At 39.2% G+C, this 17,718-nt stretch overlaps 1 protein-coding gene across 1 annotated transcript; it reads right to left on the bottom strand.

The window, feature by feature from the left end:
• Positions 1-4: 4 nt before the first annotated feature.
• Positions 5-13,310, bottom strand: mapk13 (mitogen-activated protein kinase 13). Its single transcript, XM_058085794.2, has 12 exons — positions 13,076-13,310; positions 10,199-10,328; positions 9,149-9,207; positions 7,968-8,073; positions 6,133-6,162; positions 5,421-5,468; positions 5,121-5,235; positions 4,138-4,209; positions 3,259-3,338; positions 1,564-1,642; positions 1,321-1,494; positions 5-590 (listed from the first exon to the last, which is right to left on the bottom strand). The coding sequence occupies exons 1-12, from the start codon at positions 13,186-13,188 to the stop codon at positions 505-507; spliced, it is 1,092 nt and encodes a 363-aa protein (XP_057941777.2). The 5' UTR covers positions 13,189-13,310; the 3' UTR covers positions 5-504.
• Positions 13,311-17,718: the final 4,408 nt, after the last annotated feature.

Genomic DNA, 17,718 nt, shown 5'->3' with positions numbered 1-17,718 from the left:
TTAAACCCACAATGAATGAATATATTCAAATATTAAATCATTGTATTTGCTTATCAGATTTTTTACATTATTAATTAATTGCTAGTTTATGTGATAATTTAATACCTCCATCCCCACCATTTCTATTGCTCATTTGACGTAATATTAAATGGCACATAAAAATAGCAACATTTTTGGAAGGCATACACATGTTTGGCTTAAAATTAAATCATTAGATTATACATAAATTGTATAGAAATTTACTATGATGTATTTGGGGCAATATTAAGGCTAATACTATACTACAGTATTTGGAAATGAGCACACACTTTTTGTTTCATTTGCACAGAAATGTAAGAAACTTTTACATCTAAACTTGAGTGAGAAGTGGCAAGACACTTACAAATGTAAACATAATTATGGTACAGGTAAAATAAAATAAAAAAAACATGTGGCTGTGTAGTAGTCGGAACACGAGCATATACTGTATATACTGTATGTATTTACATGACATTCAATTGTAAGTCAAGGAGACATAGTCAGCGTATTTTTCCTCTTGGAGTCCCGCCGGGGGAATGGCACAAAGTTCTTCACCTCTCGGAAACACAACCCTGTAAGGCCAGAGGACAGCACTGTGCATTTTTACGAGAAAAAAAAACATTGTCTAGCATTTTAACATCAATTATTCAATAACAGTTCTTCCATAGCATGTTTATAAAGTTGTGGATCCAAACAAAATGTCCACTTCGGGGCAGCAGTGAATTATTTAGAAAGTAAATAATAGCGAAGAAGCTGCACGGCGAAGGAGTGGTTAGCGTGCAGGCCTCACAGCTGGGAGACCCGCGTTCAATTCCACCAGAGCTTGGGTTCTGTTCAAGCTCTGGTGGCAAGTGCTTGCTCATGTGGGGTTTTAGTTATTTCTCTGTTTTCATTTATGAATGATGCATGTGAACTTTTTATTCATAATTCATAATTCAAATTCATAAATTGAATTGGTCCAGGATTGCTATGTGAGCTACAATGTAAACATTACAGTTGTTCCTTGTTTAATCATGGTTAATTGGTTCCAGATCCAGTTGTGCTAAGTGAATAAAATTTTTTATCATTATTAGAGCCCTGTAGACATGAAATAACACCCCTATAGTCACATTTTCACACCTATTTTTCTTTGTTTACTGTGCATTTACAACTATAATGCACAGATTATGGGATCACCACAGGAACACAAGATGGCCGCCACTCTAAACATAGCATGCTAGCCTTCACTTTGTTTACTGTAATTCCAGGAAAAGAAGACTTTTTCCACAGAACAGGACTGCTGTGATTTCTTCATTTACTTACGCTTCCACTCCTCCAGAGATAGCGAGGCATTATCGTGGCTGTCGTCATAAGGTTCGGGTTCAGGAAGGTCATCGGGGTCCCTGAGGCTGTCAAAGTATGGGTGCTCCAACGCCAGTTCAGCTGTGGGCCTCTCATCTCCATCCAGAACCAGCATCTTCTCCAGCAGTTCGATGCCTTCGTATTGTGGAAGTCAGTAAATGTGCATGTAACACAATAACGATTCAAATTAGGAATTGAACTCACCCTTTGCACTGGCTCGGGGGAACAGTGTTGAGAAGTCTTTTCTGGGATAGTGAGGAAGGGCCTTCACATAATTTTTAGCCTGTTTTTAAGGTGGAAAAATAGATCATCAGAGAGCAAGGATGGTTTTGTACGCCATGATGGCCCCAAGACAAATAACTGCTATCATTTTATTTGACATTTTAATTAGTGCATCAGCGGGACTATGCTAAAGTATCCACTAAACATTATAGAGGCGTGAGCATCTAGATCAAGGTGCACATCATACATAGAGCTGCTTTGAGGTGATGTCATGACATCATTGCTTTTCCCTTCATGATCTCACCTTGCAGAAACAGTTCAACATTCGAGAATTGCTAAATGTTCCGGGCTACAAAAATTAATGGCTTTAAAAATTAGCTATGTTATTTATATTGTAATGGTAATGGTTTTATTTCATTTGAACATGCATCAGATTACAATTGAATGCATCCCATAATCAGTTCACAGTTCCACATGTCCAAAAGGAGTAGGAAGAAGCAAAGCTTATTAAATCCTACCCCTCCATCTGGTACTTTTACAATCAGTAACTGTTACATTTGTTCACTTCCTGCTTTCCTAATGTAGTTTAAGGTTTTTTTAAAATTTTTATTCATTTATTTTTTTAATTTTTATTTTTTTGTGAACATTTGAACATGCATCAGATTACAATTGAATGCATCACATAATCAGTTCACAGTTCCACATGTCCAAAAGGAGTAGGAAGAAGCAATGCTTATTAAATCCTACCCCTCCATCTGGTACTTTTACAATCAGTAACTGTTACATTTGTTCACTTCCTGCTTTCCTAATATAGTATATAATGTTTTTTTTTTTTATTTAAATTTTTTGTGTGTACCGAACCATTGACCATACAATATGTGTAAATAAATTGTTAAAACAACATTTTGAGGTGTCACAAAAGATCAGATACTTCCCTGAAACTTACATATGCTATTGATTACTAAACAGGAAAAGGTAGAAAAATATACACTACCGCTGAAAAGTTTGGGATCCCTTGCAAATTTATTTTTTTTCCAAAGAAAAACACATTTTAATTTTTATCCATTTCACAAACAATTAAAATTAATCAGATGATTTTGAAAGAAGGATCTACATTTTTGCATAGAGGCCTACTATCAACAACTGTCAGTCCTCTGCATCAATCTCCTGCTATGGCTGCTAATCCAAGTTCATCATTTCATAAGGCTAATAGATTATTAGAAACCCCATCTAAAAAAATCTCTTTCCTAATATAATAATTAAAAATATATATATTTTATGATTTTTTATAATTTTTATTTTATTTATTTATTTATTTTTTGTCACGTACTGAAGTAGGAGGTGATATGAGCATCCAATGACATAATGGGTACCATAGTAAGTGTCAATATAGTGATATATATAGCACATCATGACAGGTTCAAGACTCTTCATCCTTGTATTTAGCAAACATCAACTGCTTGTATTGTTTCTTGAATTGGCTCATCGTTGTGCATTGTTTGACTTCCTTACTCAATCCATTCCATAGTTTGATTCCACATACTGAAAGGCTGTGGCTTTTTAACGCAGAATATACATTTTAATGTGTTCAGTGTTAAATAATAAGAATAAGAGTATTGATATGGAGGCATCGACTGTGATTCAAATGATTCTCAATAGAAAAAGAAACTTTTGTACCTCCTGGCTGTCCAGCTTCTGTATGAACTCCGGTCCCGGCACTCCAGTCACTTTCATAATCTGTGTCAGCTGGTCCATGTCTGTAAGGTTTTGGAATCAAGGCCTTTATTGGCAAGACTTTTTGAAGGTGTCCTAATAGGTCATCTATTCATTTTCTATGCCGCTTAGCCTCATGAGGGTCGCGGGTATGCTGGAGCCTATCCCAGATGTCTTTGGGCAAGAGGCGGAGTACTCAGGGCAGGGCACATATAGACAAACAACCATTCACACTCACATTCATACCTATGGACAATTTGGAGTCGCCAATTAACCTAGCATGTTTTTGGAATGTGGGAGGAAACCGGAGTACCCGGAGAGTGACCCTGATTTTGATGTCACTGGACGTATTACGTTTTGCTTGTCTTTGTTTTATATACGGGCTGCACGGTGGGCGAGTGGTTAGCACGCAGGTCTCACAGTTAGGAGACCAGAGTTCAATTCCACCCTCGGCTATCTCTGTGTGGAGTTTGCATGTTCTCTCCGTGCCTGCATGGGTTTTCTCCGGGTACTCCAGACAAATTGTCCATAGGTATGAATGTGAGTGTGAATGGTTGTTTGTCTATATGTGCCCTGTGATTGGCTGGCTGGCCACCAGTCCAGGGTGTACCCCACCTCTCGCCCGAAGACAGCTAGGATAGGCTCCAGCACCCCCGCGGTAAGGTGAAGAAAATGAGTTGCAGGAAACAACGGCAGTTTCTAAGGACCTACTAAAAAAAAACAATTCAAAATACTGTATACAATAGTGCTGATTTGAAGGACTGACTACAGAAACGCTAGAAATATACACAAATGAATAGTAATATCGTTATCTCCATGGCTGAGATGCAGATGAAAGGATACAGTCTTTGCCTTTGAAAAGGGTTTTTCCGTTGATCATTTCGGCCATGATACATCCCACAGACCAGATGTCCACTAGAATAAACGGCACAGAAAAACAAGTGTCAGTGACAGCATTTCATCATTGGCCCAGCGCTCTAAAAATGTGCTCGAGAAACAAGCAGAATTCCATTTTTTCAACAGCGTGACAGGAAACTTATTGTTTCTTCTCACAAGCTTGGAATTTGCTATAGAAGCAGCATATATCCTTTTTATTGCAAAGGACAGCAGAGACATCTGTCCCACTAAAACCACTTAAAACAGAGACTAGACCTGCTAGACACTGAGACAACATTCATTCATTTTTTACCGCTTTTCCTCACGAGGGTCACAGTGTTAGGACAATCACAGGGCACATATAGTCAAACAACCATTCACACTCACATTCATACCTATGGACAATTTGGAGTTGCCAATTAACCTAGCATGTTTTTGGAATGTGGGAGGAAACCGGAGTACCCGGAAAAAACCCACGCATGCACGGGGAGAATATGCAAACTCCACTCAGAGATGGCCGAGGGTGGAATTGAACTCGGATCTCCGAGCTGTGAGACCTCTGAGACAACAAAAATGATTCATTCATTCATTTTCTACTGCTTATCCTCACAAAGGTTTGCGAGGTGCTGGAGCCTATTCCAGATGTCTTCGGGTGAGAGGCGGGGTACACCCTGGACTGGTGGCCAGCCAATCACAGGGCACATATAGACAAACAACCATTCACACTCACATTCATACCTATGGACAATTTGGAGTCGCCAATTAACCTAGCATGTTTTTGGAATGTGGGAGGAAACCGGAGTGCCCGGAGAAAACACACGCAGAGATTGCCAAGGGTGGAATTGAACTCGGGTCTCCTAGCTGTGAAGCCTGCATGCTAACCACTCTTCCGCCGTGCAGCCCACTGAGACAACAAAAATGGCATTTTTTTTAATAAATAACAGACTTGCCAGTCTGTGTGTAGTGCATCCAGTTCAGAATGACCTCAGGCGCCCGGTACCAACGGGTCACTACATAGCCGGTCATCTCAGCATCAGTACTCCGAGCCAGCCCGAAGTCCAGGATCTGCATGGGAAGGGGGTCAACACTCAATTAAATAGAAAAATGCAAATAAAGAAACAAAGAAATTAATATTTGTTAAATATGCTAGTCAGAGATCCTCAGTGTGAGATGAGTACTCTGCTGTTTTTAGGACCTAGTACCTAGTCCAGTATGTGTTTGTTTCTGCAAAACCATGACAAAGTACAAACCTTCAGTTCACAGTCTTGGTTTACCGCCAAGTTTCCAGGTTTGAGATCCTGCAATAGAAGAGATGAGTGAAGAACGTTATGGTTGCTTTATTACTTCCTGCACTGCCTACTTCAATGTGAGGAGTTTAGACAAGGGAGCCAAGTATAGGCTGAGTACTTTCATTTCCATGGTTACTCATAACATGCTGGGATGTATGTTGAGTGTGACTGAAGTGAAAGTAAAGTAAATCCTCCAAACTTCAAACAAAATCATCATTCACAACATCACACAATATAAAAGAGGTCATTATGTAAGTGTTTAGTCAAGTGTGATGATAAATATAAAACCAGAAATGTAAGTTCATACAACGCCACTAGGTGACAGTACACAAACATTTCCTACTGTTTCTGTTTCAAGCGTCTTCGCCAACACTCCAAACATCGAGCTCATCCAATCATCCAGTCGCAACTCAGCCAGGATGCATTCAGGGTTTCACCGAAAGTATTGGGAAATTTGATATGTTCCGACACATGACTTCACAGGTGTTAGCAACAGGGCTGAAGGGTGTGGCCTGACAACTCCAGACACGCTGTCACAATGAGCTCATCCTACCTGTTGGTGCACAGTGTTGATCCGACTCGATCGCAACGAATTAAGACGACTTTTCTCAGGACGAACTCAAACACAAGAATAACAAGTATAAACACAAAGGAGCCTTCGGCTTGAACTTACCCTGTGAATGATTCCAGCCTTGTGAATGTACTGCAGAGAAGGAAACGGAATATATTACACCACATTTAGGATATATTGGCAAAAATAAGATAATGATGCAACTGCAAACTAAAAGAGGATCAGTTTAAAGACATAAAAAAGGCCACAAAGTGGCAGAAGCACATTTGATTGGAGGTCGGCATTGATCTTTTGCATGTAAAAAACACACTCAACAGCATGGAGGAGTGTAGTGTGCAGGTTACGCATTGTAAGGACATTTTTACGTATGTACATGCATCCACAAGTGCACACACACATTGTGTAATAATTCATGGTGTTATATGGTAATGGTTTTATTTCATTTGAACATGCATCAGATTACAATTGAATGCATCACATAATCAGTTCACAGTTCCACATGTCCAAAAGGAGTAGGAAGAAGCAAAGCTTATTAAATCCTACCCCTCCATCTGGTACTTTTACAATCAGTAACTGTTACATTTGTTCACTTCCTGCTTTCCTAATATAGTTTTTTTTATGAATTTTTTTTATTTTATTTTTGTCACGTACCGAAGTACGAAGTTCAGCTAGTTGAATCACAATATAGATATACACAATATACACCCAATTTTTTGTGACAATTTGTCTTTAAAAAAAATAAAAAAAAATTCTCAAAATGTATTTTAGCATTTATGATCTTTTTATTAAATGGTAAATACTATAAATACTGGTAATACTATATAAATGGTATACTATATCCAAATACAGTGGAGTGAAAAAGTGTTTCATAAGTTTGTTTCAGATCATGGCTGCACGGTGTAAGAGTTTTTTTTTTATTTCATATATTTTTTTATTGTTATTATTATTATTTTTTTTACATTTGTTCACTTCCTGCTTTCCTAATATAGTTTAAATAAATAAATCGTTAAAACAACATTTTGAGGTGTCACAAAAGGAAAAAAAAAAATGTGTCAACGTTAACGTTACGCTTGAAATGCACAAAAAATATGTTTTGCTCCCTTTTTTTTGTTGGGAACAGATACTTGCCTGAAACTTACCTATGCTGCTGATTACTAAAGAACGGGAAAAAGTAGAAAAACATACACTACCGGTCAAAGGTTTGGGATCCCTTGCAAATTTCTTTGTTTTCCAAAGAAAAACACATTTTCATTTTTATCCATTTCACAACCAATTAAAATTAATCACATGATTTTCAAAGAAGGATCTACATTTTTGCATAGAGGCCTACTATCAACAACTGTCAGTCCTCGGCATCAATCTCCTGGTATGGCTGCTAATCCACGTTCATCATTTTATAAGGCTAATAGATTATTAGAAAACCCATCTAAAAAATCTCAACTAAAATCTTTTACCATGCTGTTAACTACTCCCATCAGAGAGCAGCACAAACTGGGTCTAACAAGGACAGAAAAACGCTGCACAACTGTTCAAGAAGACAAATATCTGAGAGTGTGTACTTTAAGACAAAGACGCCTCACAGGTCGTCACCTGGTAGCTGCACTAAATAGTACCCGTCAAATACCAGTGTCAGTATCAACAGTGAAGCGGTGACTTCAGGATGCTGGACTTCATAGCAGGACTGCCAAGAAAAATCCATATCTCAGACTGGCCAAAAAATTTCCGAGTTATCCCAAACTTTTGAGCGGTAGTGTATTTTTCTGATGAAAGACAAGAGTCTAATCCATCTTTTTGTCGGTTCCATGTTTATATAAGCTATAGAACACAATATTATGAGTCTAAAATGGCCGGTTTTCCACTTTTAAAACACCATTATATTACATTATATGCTATTATCCAAATACAAATCACAACTACAACCATTTCTGAAAACTCACCCTGAGTCCACAGAGCATTTGGTAGACAAGAAACTGGACTTTATCTTCTGAGAGATGACCCCGCACTTTTGACAGGTCCGTAAACATGTAAGGCATCACCAGGTAGCTGAGAACAGGATGAATCAATCAGGAGGGAACACAAACACCTCATTTGACCAGACGTTAGACTATTACGTACAAAGCTGTGTTTACTTGCTAATATGACACAATAAAGCGCTACTCAGTCGGGGGAGCTAATTTGTATATTTGTACATGTCCATGCTTTCACTAAAGGGATAAGAGCATGGTTATATAAGGATTTTTTTTTCTATCCATTTGCGGTGAGTACAAAGGTACTTTGAGGTTGTTGTTTTTTTCACCTGTGAAGGTTTGTCTGCAACTGATTTTGCCGTGGGTTGACATAAGTGCTGCCAGTAGTGGGGGAGCTGCAATTCTTCCCGACAAAAACATGAATTCCGACATGGACTGTGGAATTGTGAATAAATCCGGGTGGAATAGGAGATTCCCAACAATGATAAGGAGTTCGAACACACTTCCAAGATGAAGCTGAAGGTGGTAGAGTAGCTAAGTGTGTCGACATCCTCAAGCAGAAGTGATGCGTGGAGAAGTGGAAAAAGAATTCCAGGATCAACCTGTGCAGCTCCGATGAATTTCATACAAGTGACTTGTTTCACATTGTCCCAGTTCGTGTAGAAATTCCCTGTATGAACCGCAGCTTCCCCCCCCGTGCCAGCAGCACTCATGCAACCCCAGCCAATGTTGTCATCAGTACCATTATTGACTGTAAACAAGACCCAATTGTTCCACTATACGTTATATGGCATAGTTATATTTGGAACTCAAAAAACAAACCTCTGACATGAGGAATAGAACTTTAACATTCTGTTAAGCATGGAGGAAACAATTTGCCAACATTCCACTCATGGGATTAGTGACTCTTAGTGCCGGAATGCACCTGACACAGTATAAGAACCTTTAAACTTGGTGTAGCATTCCATCATTCTTAAGAGAATTTCCTGTAAGCACAGTTATTGACATTTGTCCCGAAGCTACAGTATAAAAATGCCAAAGAAGACAGGGATGAATGTGAGATGCTAATGCATAGCAGCTGAATATTAAATACGGCCTGGAGAGTTAGCTGATTTAGCTGACCGAGAGTTAGCTGGCCACAAAATACTTACAAATCCTGGAAGTCGTCGAGGCTGGAAACAGATGAAAACACATCGAGAAGTCCGATCACCTGGTTGGAATGAAAAGGTAATAAGTCGAGGGAGATTGGGAGCAGAGGTGTTTGATTCCTTCATTTTGGTTTATGCAGCATTGGTCCCCCAAATAATGAACTCAGAAACTGGGCTCTTAAAACGACTCACGGGGGTTGCAGGGGTTGCTGGAGCCTATCCCAGCTGTCTTTGGGCGAGAGGTGAGGGTACACCCTGGACTGGTGACCAGCCAGCCAATCACAGGGCACATATAGACAAACAACCATTCACACTCACATTCATACCTATGGACAATTTGGAGTCGCTAATTAACCTAGCATGTTTTTGGAATGTGGGAGGAAACCAGAGTAATTATTATTATTATTATTTTTCATTCATTTTCTACCGTTTTTCCTCACGAAGGTCGCGGGGGTGCTGGAGCCTATCCCAGCTGTCTTCGGGCGAGAGGCGAGGGTACACCCTGGACTGGTGACCAGCCAGCCAATCACAGGGCACATATAGACAAACAACCATTCACACTCACATTCATACCTATGGACAATTTGGAGTCGCCGATTAACCTAGCATGTTTTTGGAATGTGGGAGGAAACCGGAATACCCAGAGAAAACCCACGCATGCACAGGGAGAACATGAAAAACAGAGATGGCCGAGGGTGGGATTGAACTCGGGTCTCCTAGCTGTGAGGTCTGCGCACTAACCACTCATTAGCAACACCACAAAAGTGCTATACAAAAAACACATTTGTCCAAACTTATTTATTTATGATCCACAAAGAGCAATGCATGCCTTCATGCTCCGTTTTCTTACTGCTCTTCTCCTTCCGCCATGAGGCATTCAGGTCCACTCGTATTTGTGAGTGTATTGAACTATGTTTTTCCTTGATTGACTGAAGGGAAAAATATGATTAGAAAATATCATATAATTTTTTTTTTAAAAATCAGAAATTTCCATTACTGGTGTCATGTTTTGTTTACTGTCGAAGGTAAGCGTGTTGACTTAATTCTACTTACGTTTTCATGCTTCATGTGTTTGAGCAAGCGCAATTCCCGGTAGGCCCTTTTAGCAAAGATCTCTGACTGAAAAGGCCTGTGAAGCTTCTTGATGGCCACTCTCTCCTTGGTCTTCTCATTTATTGCCGAGCTGTGGTGAATAATGCAAGAACACACAATTAGATTTGCCTGCGTTTGTCCGGTGGTTAGCATTCTAGCATTCGGAAAGTTTCACGTTCAACATGGGTATTAACAGTTGTGGCTTTAAGCAACCTCCTTTAAAATTAATAATAATAACAACTTTTAACTACCTCTGCATGCACTTTAAAGCATACTTATTATGCTAATTTTTCAGCCCTTTGTATTGAGTTGTGGACTCCTATAGAACAGCTACACACAATAACCCGCAAAGATAACTTTCTAGATTTTCCTGAATTTACACCTATTCCACCTGGATTTCCATAGATTTCAAAACAGTTTCTGTTTTACTTTATTCCACCTACAACCCGCCTCCAAGCACGGCCACTCCGCTGTCATTGGTCACACTTCCAAGCTCTTCTAAGTACCGGACTTCGGGACTGCCAAATCTCACATTTCTAATTTTGTGGGTGTAGGAGTTGGAGAGCCAAGGCTTGGATGGATTCCGGTTCATTCAGTAAAAAGATCCGTTCATTTCAGTCAATTGGTCGTTAGCCTGTGTCGAGTCAGTCCGTTCACTCATGTTCACGTTCGTTCCGACTCGTGAATGAACGGTCGACGAGTGTCGGTCAATCTCTCGGTCCCGGTCTTTCAGTCAGCTAACCCCACCCACTCACAGAGCGAGGCGCGACGATAGGATAAGACACGCAACCACACAGATAGTCCCGCCCTGCAAAAGGAACGGTGAACTGACACCCCAGCCAATCAAAAAAAGTGTTTGCAAATGAACAGGAATTTTAGGGGCGGTGACCTGGTTCATTCCGTTCACAAAAAAGAACTAGTTCTTTTAACCCGTTCGTTCATGACCGACACACCACTATACGGTATGTTAGGTTAATGTACGTAAGAATCATTTCTTCAACACTGCTGTGAGCTTCAATGAAAAGTGTATATATGGCCCACACTGTGAGGGTGAATGGTTGTCTGTGTACTGAATGTGCTCAGTAAAGCCAAGTAACCGGTTGTCAATGTCTGCAGGGATCTGTAGGGCACTGCTTTGTAGGCGGGAAAGCCAGCTAGCTGTGCTATTTGTAGCTCCATCCACCAACACATTAGGAAGAGAGATGCACTTCAGTAGTACCACTAATCAGGTCCTGGACAAGAAACACTGATTTAAAAAAATTATTTTTGCATTTGGAAGTGAGATTTTACTTATTATTAATAATAATGATAATAATAATATAAAATACTGAAATATAAATATTTTAATATAAAATAATTTAATATAAATATTTTTATATAAAATAATTTAATATAAATATAAAATAATAATAATAATAATAATAGCAGATTGCATGACACTTTCAGATACAATAAGTGGACGTGTAAAAATCTGCCCCCCCGTCAATTTTGTTAAATCAATGCGAGTCACCCCTGTTCTAGTGTCTCCCACCGAACATTATAGTCGTATTACTGACCCCTAGTGACCGCTGTAGGATACTACATTTCAATAATGTCATTGAATGTGTCTTTTATCGTTATATTTGTGGGGTGTGAGGTTTGTATATTGTTTCTATACGTTCCAAGTGGGCACCTGAAGTCAAAACTGGAATCGTTGGAAAAAAGAAAAATAAATAATCACGCCAGTTTTATCCATATTTTTTCCACCGATGGCCATATACTGACGAATGAAAATGGAGTTGCTGCAATTTCATTCTACTATATGTAAAATGACAATAAAGGGCATTGTGATTATTATTAGATTCCGAAAAAAAAGAAAAAAAAAAAAAAGAAAGTGCGCTTTGACAGAAATTCAGGATGGCTCAAAACACTCTGTTTCAAAAGGCGTGGTAAAACTGCCCCTTTGTGATGTCACAGAGGGGCGCACTTCCTTATATGGTTCATAGTTAGGAAACACTTTGGGTGTTGTGTGACCAATCACAGCAGAGTGGGCGTGCCCGGAGGTGGGCCATGGGTGGAATAAATTTTGTCAGGAAGCACAAGTCAAAAGAAATACAGCTGGAATAGGTGCAGATTCTGGAATATCTGTAGGTTATTGTGTGTAGCTGCTCTATAGGAGACCACAACTCAATTCAAAGGGTGGAAAATAAGCATAATAGGTCCCTTTTAATCAATTAAATGATGGTTAATCGATTACCCAATTAATTTTTAAATGTCAATATGTAAATTTCCTCTAATTTCAGACTCTCAAATGTAAATATTATTTTTATTTCCTTAGTCACCCATGAAAGCAGACCTATTACCGGTACTAAATTAGCTGGTATTTAATGGTTTGTTGGCATTGAATGAGGTAGCATTGTTTTCAAGTTCAAGAAAACAACAATTAGTTTTTAAGGTGTGGTGGTTTTAATGATGTTGTGCCAGTGCGCCAAGATCAATTCCATGGAGCAGGATACCCCTGGTCTGTGCAATCTGATTGGACCTCAAGAAGTGCTATCATCTTCTGAAGATGACATCATTGCTATTTACTGATGCAGAACACATTAGTGTGGATATTTGACCATCCTAATACATGCAAATAGAGGTTTGGGTGTCTGTTGTGGAGCCACTATTAGGGCCATGATGACGTCATGGTGTATGTTTTGGATCCAGTCCTGCCAAGGCCCATTGCTGTCTGCATGTGTGTCGGTGAGTGTGTGTGTGTGTGTGTGCGCGCGCATTCCAGTTAGCCTTTAGCTTCCATTCACACATAGCCAAGTAGTACTCGCTATGCTACACTAAGAATGACAATTCACTCACCACACGCAGCCGTACGCCCCGGTTCCGATTTGCTTGAGACGGGTGTACTTCTCCGGAACCTCCCACACCGTGCTGTTGATTTCTTCGCGGGAGAAGCTCGCCCGAGCCTCCATGGCAAAGAAAAGGAAAAGGCGAAGGGTTGGAGTAATAACTTCTCCTCCCTCCTGGTGAACCGACAACTGACAGTCTCGCTTGGAAAGGTAAATCAAAAACAATAATCAAGCGGAAGATAATGCACGCTATACCTCATTTCCGGTTTGTTCACAAAATGAAGGTCGTAACAACTCGGGACCGGAAATGGAAATGCCAAACATTTGTTAGAAAATGTTGGAAAAAGCAGTAACAAATTAAAAAAATCACGTATATAATAATAAATAATAAAATGTAATAATAATAAATTAATAAATATTTTAAAAAACACTAAACACACATAAAACACTATCAAAATAAAATAAAATAAAATGTGCATGAAGTGAAATTGTGATTATCAAACGACCCCCCCCAACTTACCTGCGCGATTACATTAGAAAAATTACTTTTCATAAATTTGTCTTTATGTTATAATATTTCTGCTGCTTTTATTTGTTTTCCCCGTATAGTGTCTGTTTTTTTTAAGAAAATAAAATGCTTTAAAGTATTATTATGAACTAGTGGTACTCCAGCTGCAGATACCCAGTTTGGGCCACAAGATGGCGCCAGTATCTTACTGTGAGTCCACTCATCCATCCATCTGTTTTCTATACCGGTTATCCCTTGCTGTGAGTACATTGTTCTTATGTCAATCAAGCGCAAGATAATGCACACTATACCTCATTTCCGGTTTGTTCACAAAATGATGGTCTTAACAACTCGGGATCGGAAATGCCCAACACTTATAACTATTGTTAGAAAAAGCAGTAACAAATACACGAATTCAAGTAAATATTTTTTTTATCATTTTTTTTCATTTCCGGTTTGTTCACAAAATGAAGGTCTTAACAACTCGGAACCGGAAATGCCCAACACTTATAACGATTGTTAGAAAAAGCATTAACCAATTCACGAAATCACTTAAATATTTTTTAAAAACACTATCAAAATAAAATACCATGTGCGTGAAATGAAGTTGTGATTATCAAACGACCCCCCTTCCTCACCTTACCTGTACGATGACATTGGAAATTTTTTTTTTATATAAATTTGTCTTTATGTTATGTTATATTTCTGCTGCTTTTATTCGTTTCCCCTGTACAGTGTCTGTTTTTTTTTAAGAAAATAAAATGTTTAATAAAAGTATTATTATGAACTAGTGGCTGCTCCAACTTCAGAAATCCAGTTTGGACCACAAGATGGCGCCAGTATCTTGCTGTGAGTCCACTCATTCAACCATCTGTTTTCTATACCGCTTATGCCTTGCTGCTAAATTAAATTAAATTAAATAAAAAATAAATAATAAAAAAAATTACAAAATAAAAAAATAATGAAAAAATACATTAAAATGAACCTTTCATTCATTGTTGTTATGTCAGTTTCAGTTTCTTGATTTGATGCAACAAAGTTTGCACGCAACTCTTTGTGTCTCTGTTCCAATAATTAGTATGCTAATCGGAAACAATAAGTTGCATCATCGCATGTTGTGACACATGCATTTTGGTCGAACACGTCACAGAACAACATCAGCAAAGCAAAGACTCGGGGCACTACACTGCAACCACATTGCCTCACTTATACAGGACAGATTGTCAGATAGTAAAACATTATGACATGTCCTTTTTGAATTTGCCTGCGATGCAGAGTCGGTGGCGTGACTGGTGGCGTGCATGCGTGTGACTCCGGACAACAAAACACACAAACACACACAATTCCACCAACACACACATACATGTATACATCACAACACAGCTGTGTGTGTGTGTCTTTCCCTGTCGTTCCCTATGCTCCAACCCATCTGCCAAATTCCTCTCCAGCCAAATGTGACTTGACATTTTCCGACACTGAATCAGCAGAGAAAGTAGGCTAGCACGCCGACCGTGGACCCCCGTTTGGAACAAGCGGAGTGGGGGCATTAACCTAATGAGTCATCAACCGCCAATAGACACTATATGTACATTTGCGGATAATTCATTATTAGTTATCAATAAATTTGCTGTTGCCGAGTTCAGGGCAAAGACGGGCGGGCATTGGCATTTGGCTGTGATTAATGAAGCGACCTTCCCTACAGCCTTGGCTGGATTCTAAAAAAAAAAAAAAAAAATCTATTCCATTTAAAAGCTACCCCCCCCCCCCCAGGGAAGATGTCTGCTTTGGAACACCCATACGCTCAACCTCTAGCAGTCAGTATCACCTTCATTGTTATCTGTAATGTATCTGTATCAGTCAGCGTATTTATTAACAAAAGATCTGCTGGAATTTAATAAAAAAAAAAAATTCATGGTTAGCGCGCAGACGTCACAGCTAGGAGACCAGGGTTCGATTCCACACTCGGCAAACTCGGTACTCTGGTTTCCTCCCACATTCCAAAAACATGCTAGGTTAATTAATTGCCGACTCCAAATTGTCCATAGGTATGAATGTGAGTGTGAATGGTTGTTTGTGTATATGTGCCCTGTGATTGGCTGGCCACCAGTCCAGGGTGTACCCCTGCCTCTCGCTTGAAGACAGCTGGAAAGACAGCACCCCCCGTGACCCTCGTGAGGTAAAGCGGTAGAAAATGAATGAATTTTATTCATTCATTCATTTTGGCTGAATTTTGATGAATTGTCGCTGCAATTAATGAATGAAAATGAATGAATGAATAAATGCATAAAATTCATTCATTTAAATGAAAGCCCTGTGTTAAAAAGTAGTTAAGTTAATGTCCTTTAACTGAGATTAATTGAGATCCATCAGTCTGGAAAACATTATATAAAACCATTTCTAAAGCCTTGGGACTCCAGCAAACCACAGTGAGAGCCATTATCCAACAAATGGTGGAAACATTAGAAGTGACCAAAATTACCCTAAGAGTGCAGCGATAATTCATCCAAGAGGTCACGAAAGGACCCCGCAACAACATCCAAAGTGTTCATGACTTCACTATAAGAAAGACACTGGGCAAAAATAGCATTCCAAAACGCTCCCGACTGTGTGGCCTACCTGCTAACCACTTGTCCACCGTACGGCCATGCCAATTAAACCCAACATATATAAACATTCATTCATTCATTTTCTACCGCTTAGAAATCACAAGTGTTGCAGGGGTGCTGGAGCCTATCCCAGCTGTCTTTGGGTGAGAGGCGGGGTACACCCTGGACTGGTCGCCAGCCAGCCAATCACAGGGCACATATAGACAAACAACCATTCACACTCACATTCATACCTATGGTCAATTTGGAGTCGCCAATTAACCTAGCATGTTTTTGGAATGTGGGAGGAAACCGGAGTACCCGGAGAAAACCCACGCATACACAGGGAGAACATGCAAATGATGGCTGAGGGTGGAATTGAACCCTGGGGTCCTAGCTGTGAGGTCTGCGTGCTAACCACTCGTTCACCGTGCAGCCCTTAAAATTAACCTTAAAAATCTATTTATGTTACATCACAGTCACATGTTGGAGGCTAAACCATGATGGCATGGGGACATGGTAAAAGTGGAATCAAACGCTGGTCTCATAGCCGTGAGGTCTGTGCGCTAACCACTCGCCCACTGTGCAGCCTTTAAAATGAACCTTAAAAATATATTTGTTACATCACAGTCACATGTTGGAAACTAAACCATGATGGCATGGGGACATGGTAAAAGTGGAATCGAACACTGGTCTCCTAGCCGTGAGGTCTGTGCGCTAACCACTCGTCCACCGTGCAGCCTTTAAAATGAACCTTAAAAATATATTTACATTACATCACAGTCACATGTTGGAAGCTAAACCATGATGGTATGGGGACGTAGTAAAAAGGGTAGTACTTGGTGTACAGTTTTTCATTGGATCAAAACATTTTCATAATTAATCTCCAATGATTTGTGTTGTTATTTGACTTATATCAATGCCACTTATAAGAAGAAATAGGAATCAAAAGCTAACAAAGTACAGTCCACTAGCTAGCCTATCGTATATATATAAAAAAAAAACGAGCCTCTGAGCACCCTTTGCTGGAATGCAAATATGGCAATATGATTATGATATTAAAGGGTGCCCAAAGACCAAATTTCCATATTTGTCCCTTGGGCTCTCCATTGGTGGAGCATGGCATTAACATTTCTACATTGGTTCTGTTCCCATAAGATCAAAACCAGCCTACTGCAAGCATGAATGCTAATTTCATTCTCAGCGATGCGTTGCTTTTAGGTTTTATTATCAAAAGGTTGTTAACTTCTTTTTACACTTGACAGTGCCTGTACAGAACATGGAAGAGTAGAACATCAGTCAAAGAGACCAACGCAATGGACCAACTAACGACCACTGTTCTCAAATAACTTCATTTAAATTTTTCTGCACAAAATAAGATGAAAAATAAATAAACAAATCAAGAATAAAGAAAATCCATCAATCAGTAAAAAAATAAATAAATAAAATAATAATAATAATAAAACGGCAAATAATAAAAACTTAAGAAACCACATATAGTTGGGCAGGTGAGTAGACAAATTATTTTTTTCAGATTAAAATGAACAAAGCATTATTAGA

Source organism: Doryrhamphus excisus, linkage group LG17 (assembly GCF_037039965.1).
Source record: "Doryrhamphus excisus strain RoL-2023G ecotype Guam linkage group LG17, RoL_Dexc_Guam_v1.1, whole genome shotgun sequence".
NCBI classification, from domain to species: domain Eukaryota; kingdom Metazoa; phylum Chordata; class Actinopteri; order Syngnathiformes; family Syngnathidae; genus Doryrhamphus; species Doryrhamphus excisus.
This window is presented reverse-complemented; position numbering and strand designations above follow the sequence as displayed.

Bases quoted from the DNA above. Each gene is read 5' to 3' on its own strand.
- mapk13 (XM_058085794.2), bottom strand. From the start codon at position 13,188: ATGGAGGCTCGGGCGAGCTTCTCCCGCGAAGAAATCAACAGCACGGTG. The intron at 5,236-5,420 runs GTTTGTACTTTG...CTTCCCATGCAG, and splicing joins ACCAAGACTGTGAACTGAAG to ATCCTGGACTTCGGGCTGGC. The intron at 1,495-1,563 runs GTGAGTTCAATT...CACAATACGAAG, and splicing joins CCCCCGAGCCAGTGCAAAGG to GCATCGAACTGCTGGAGAAG.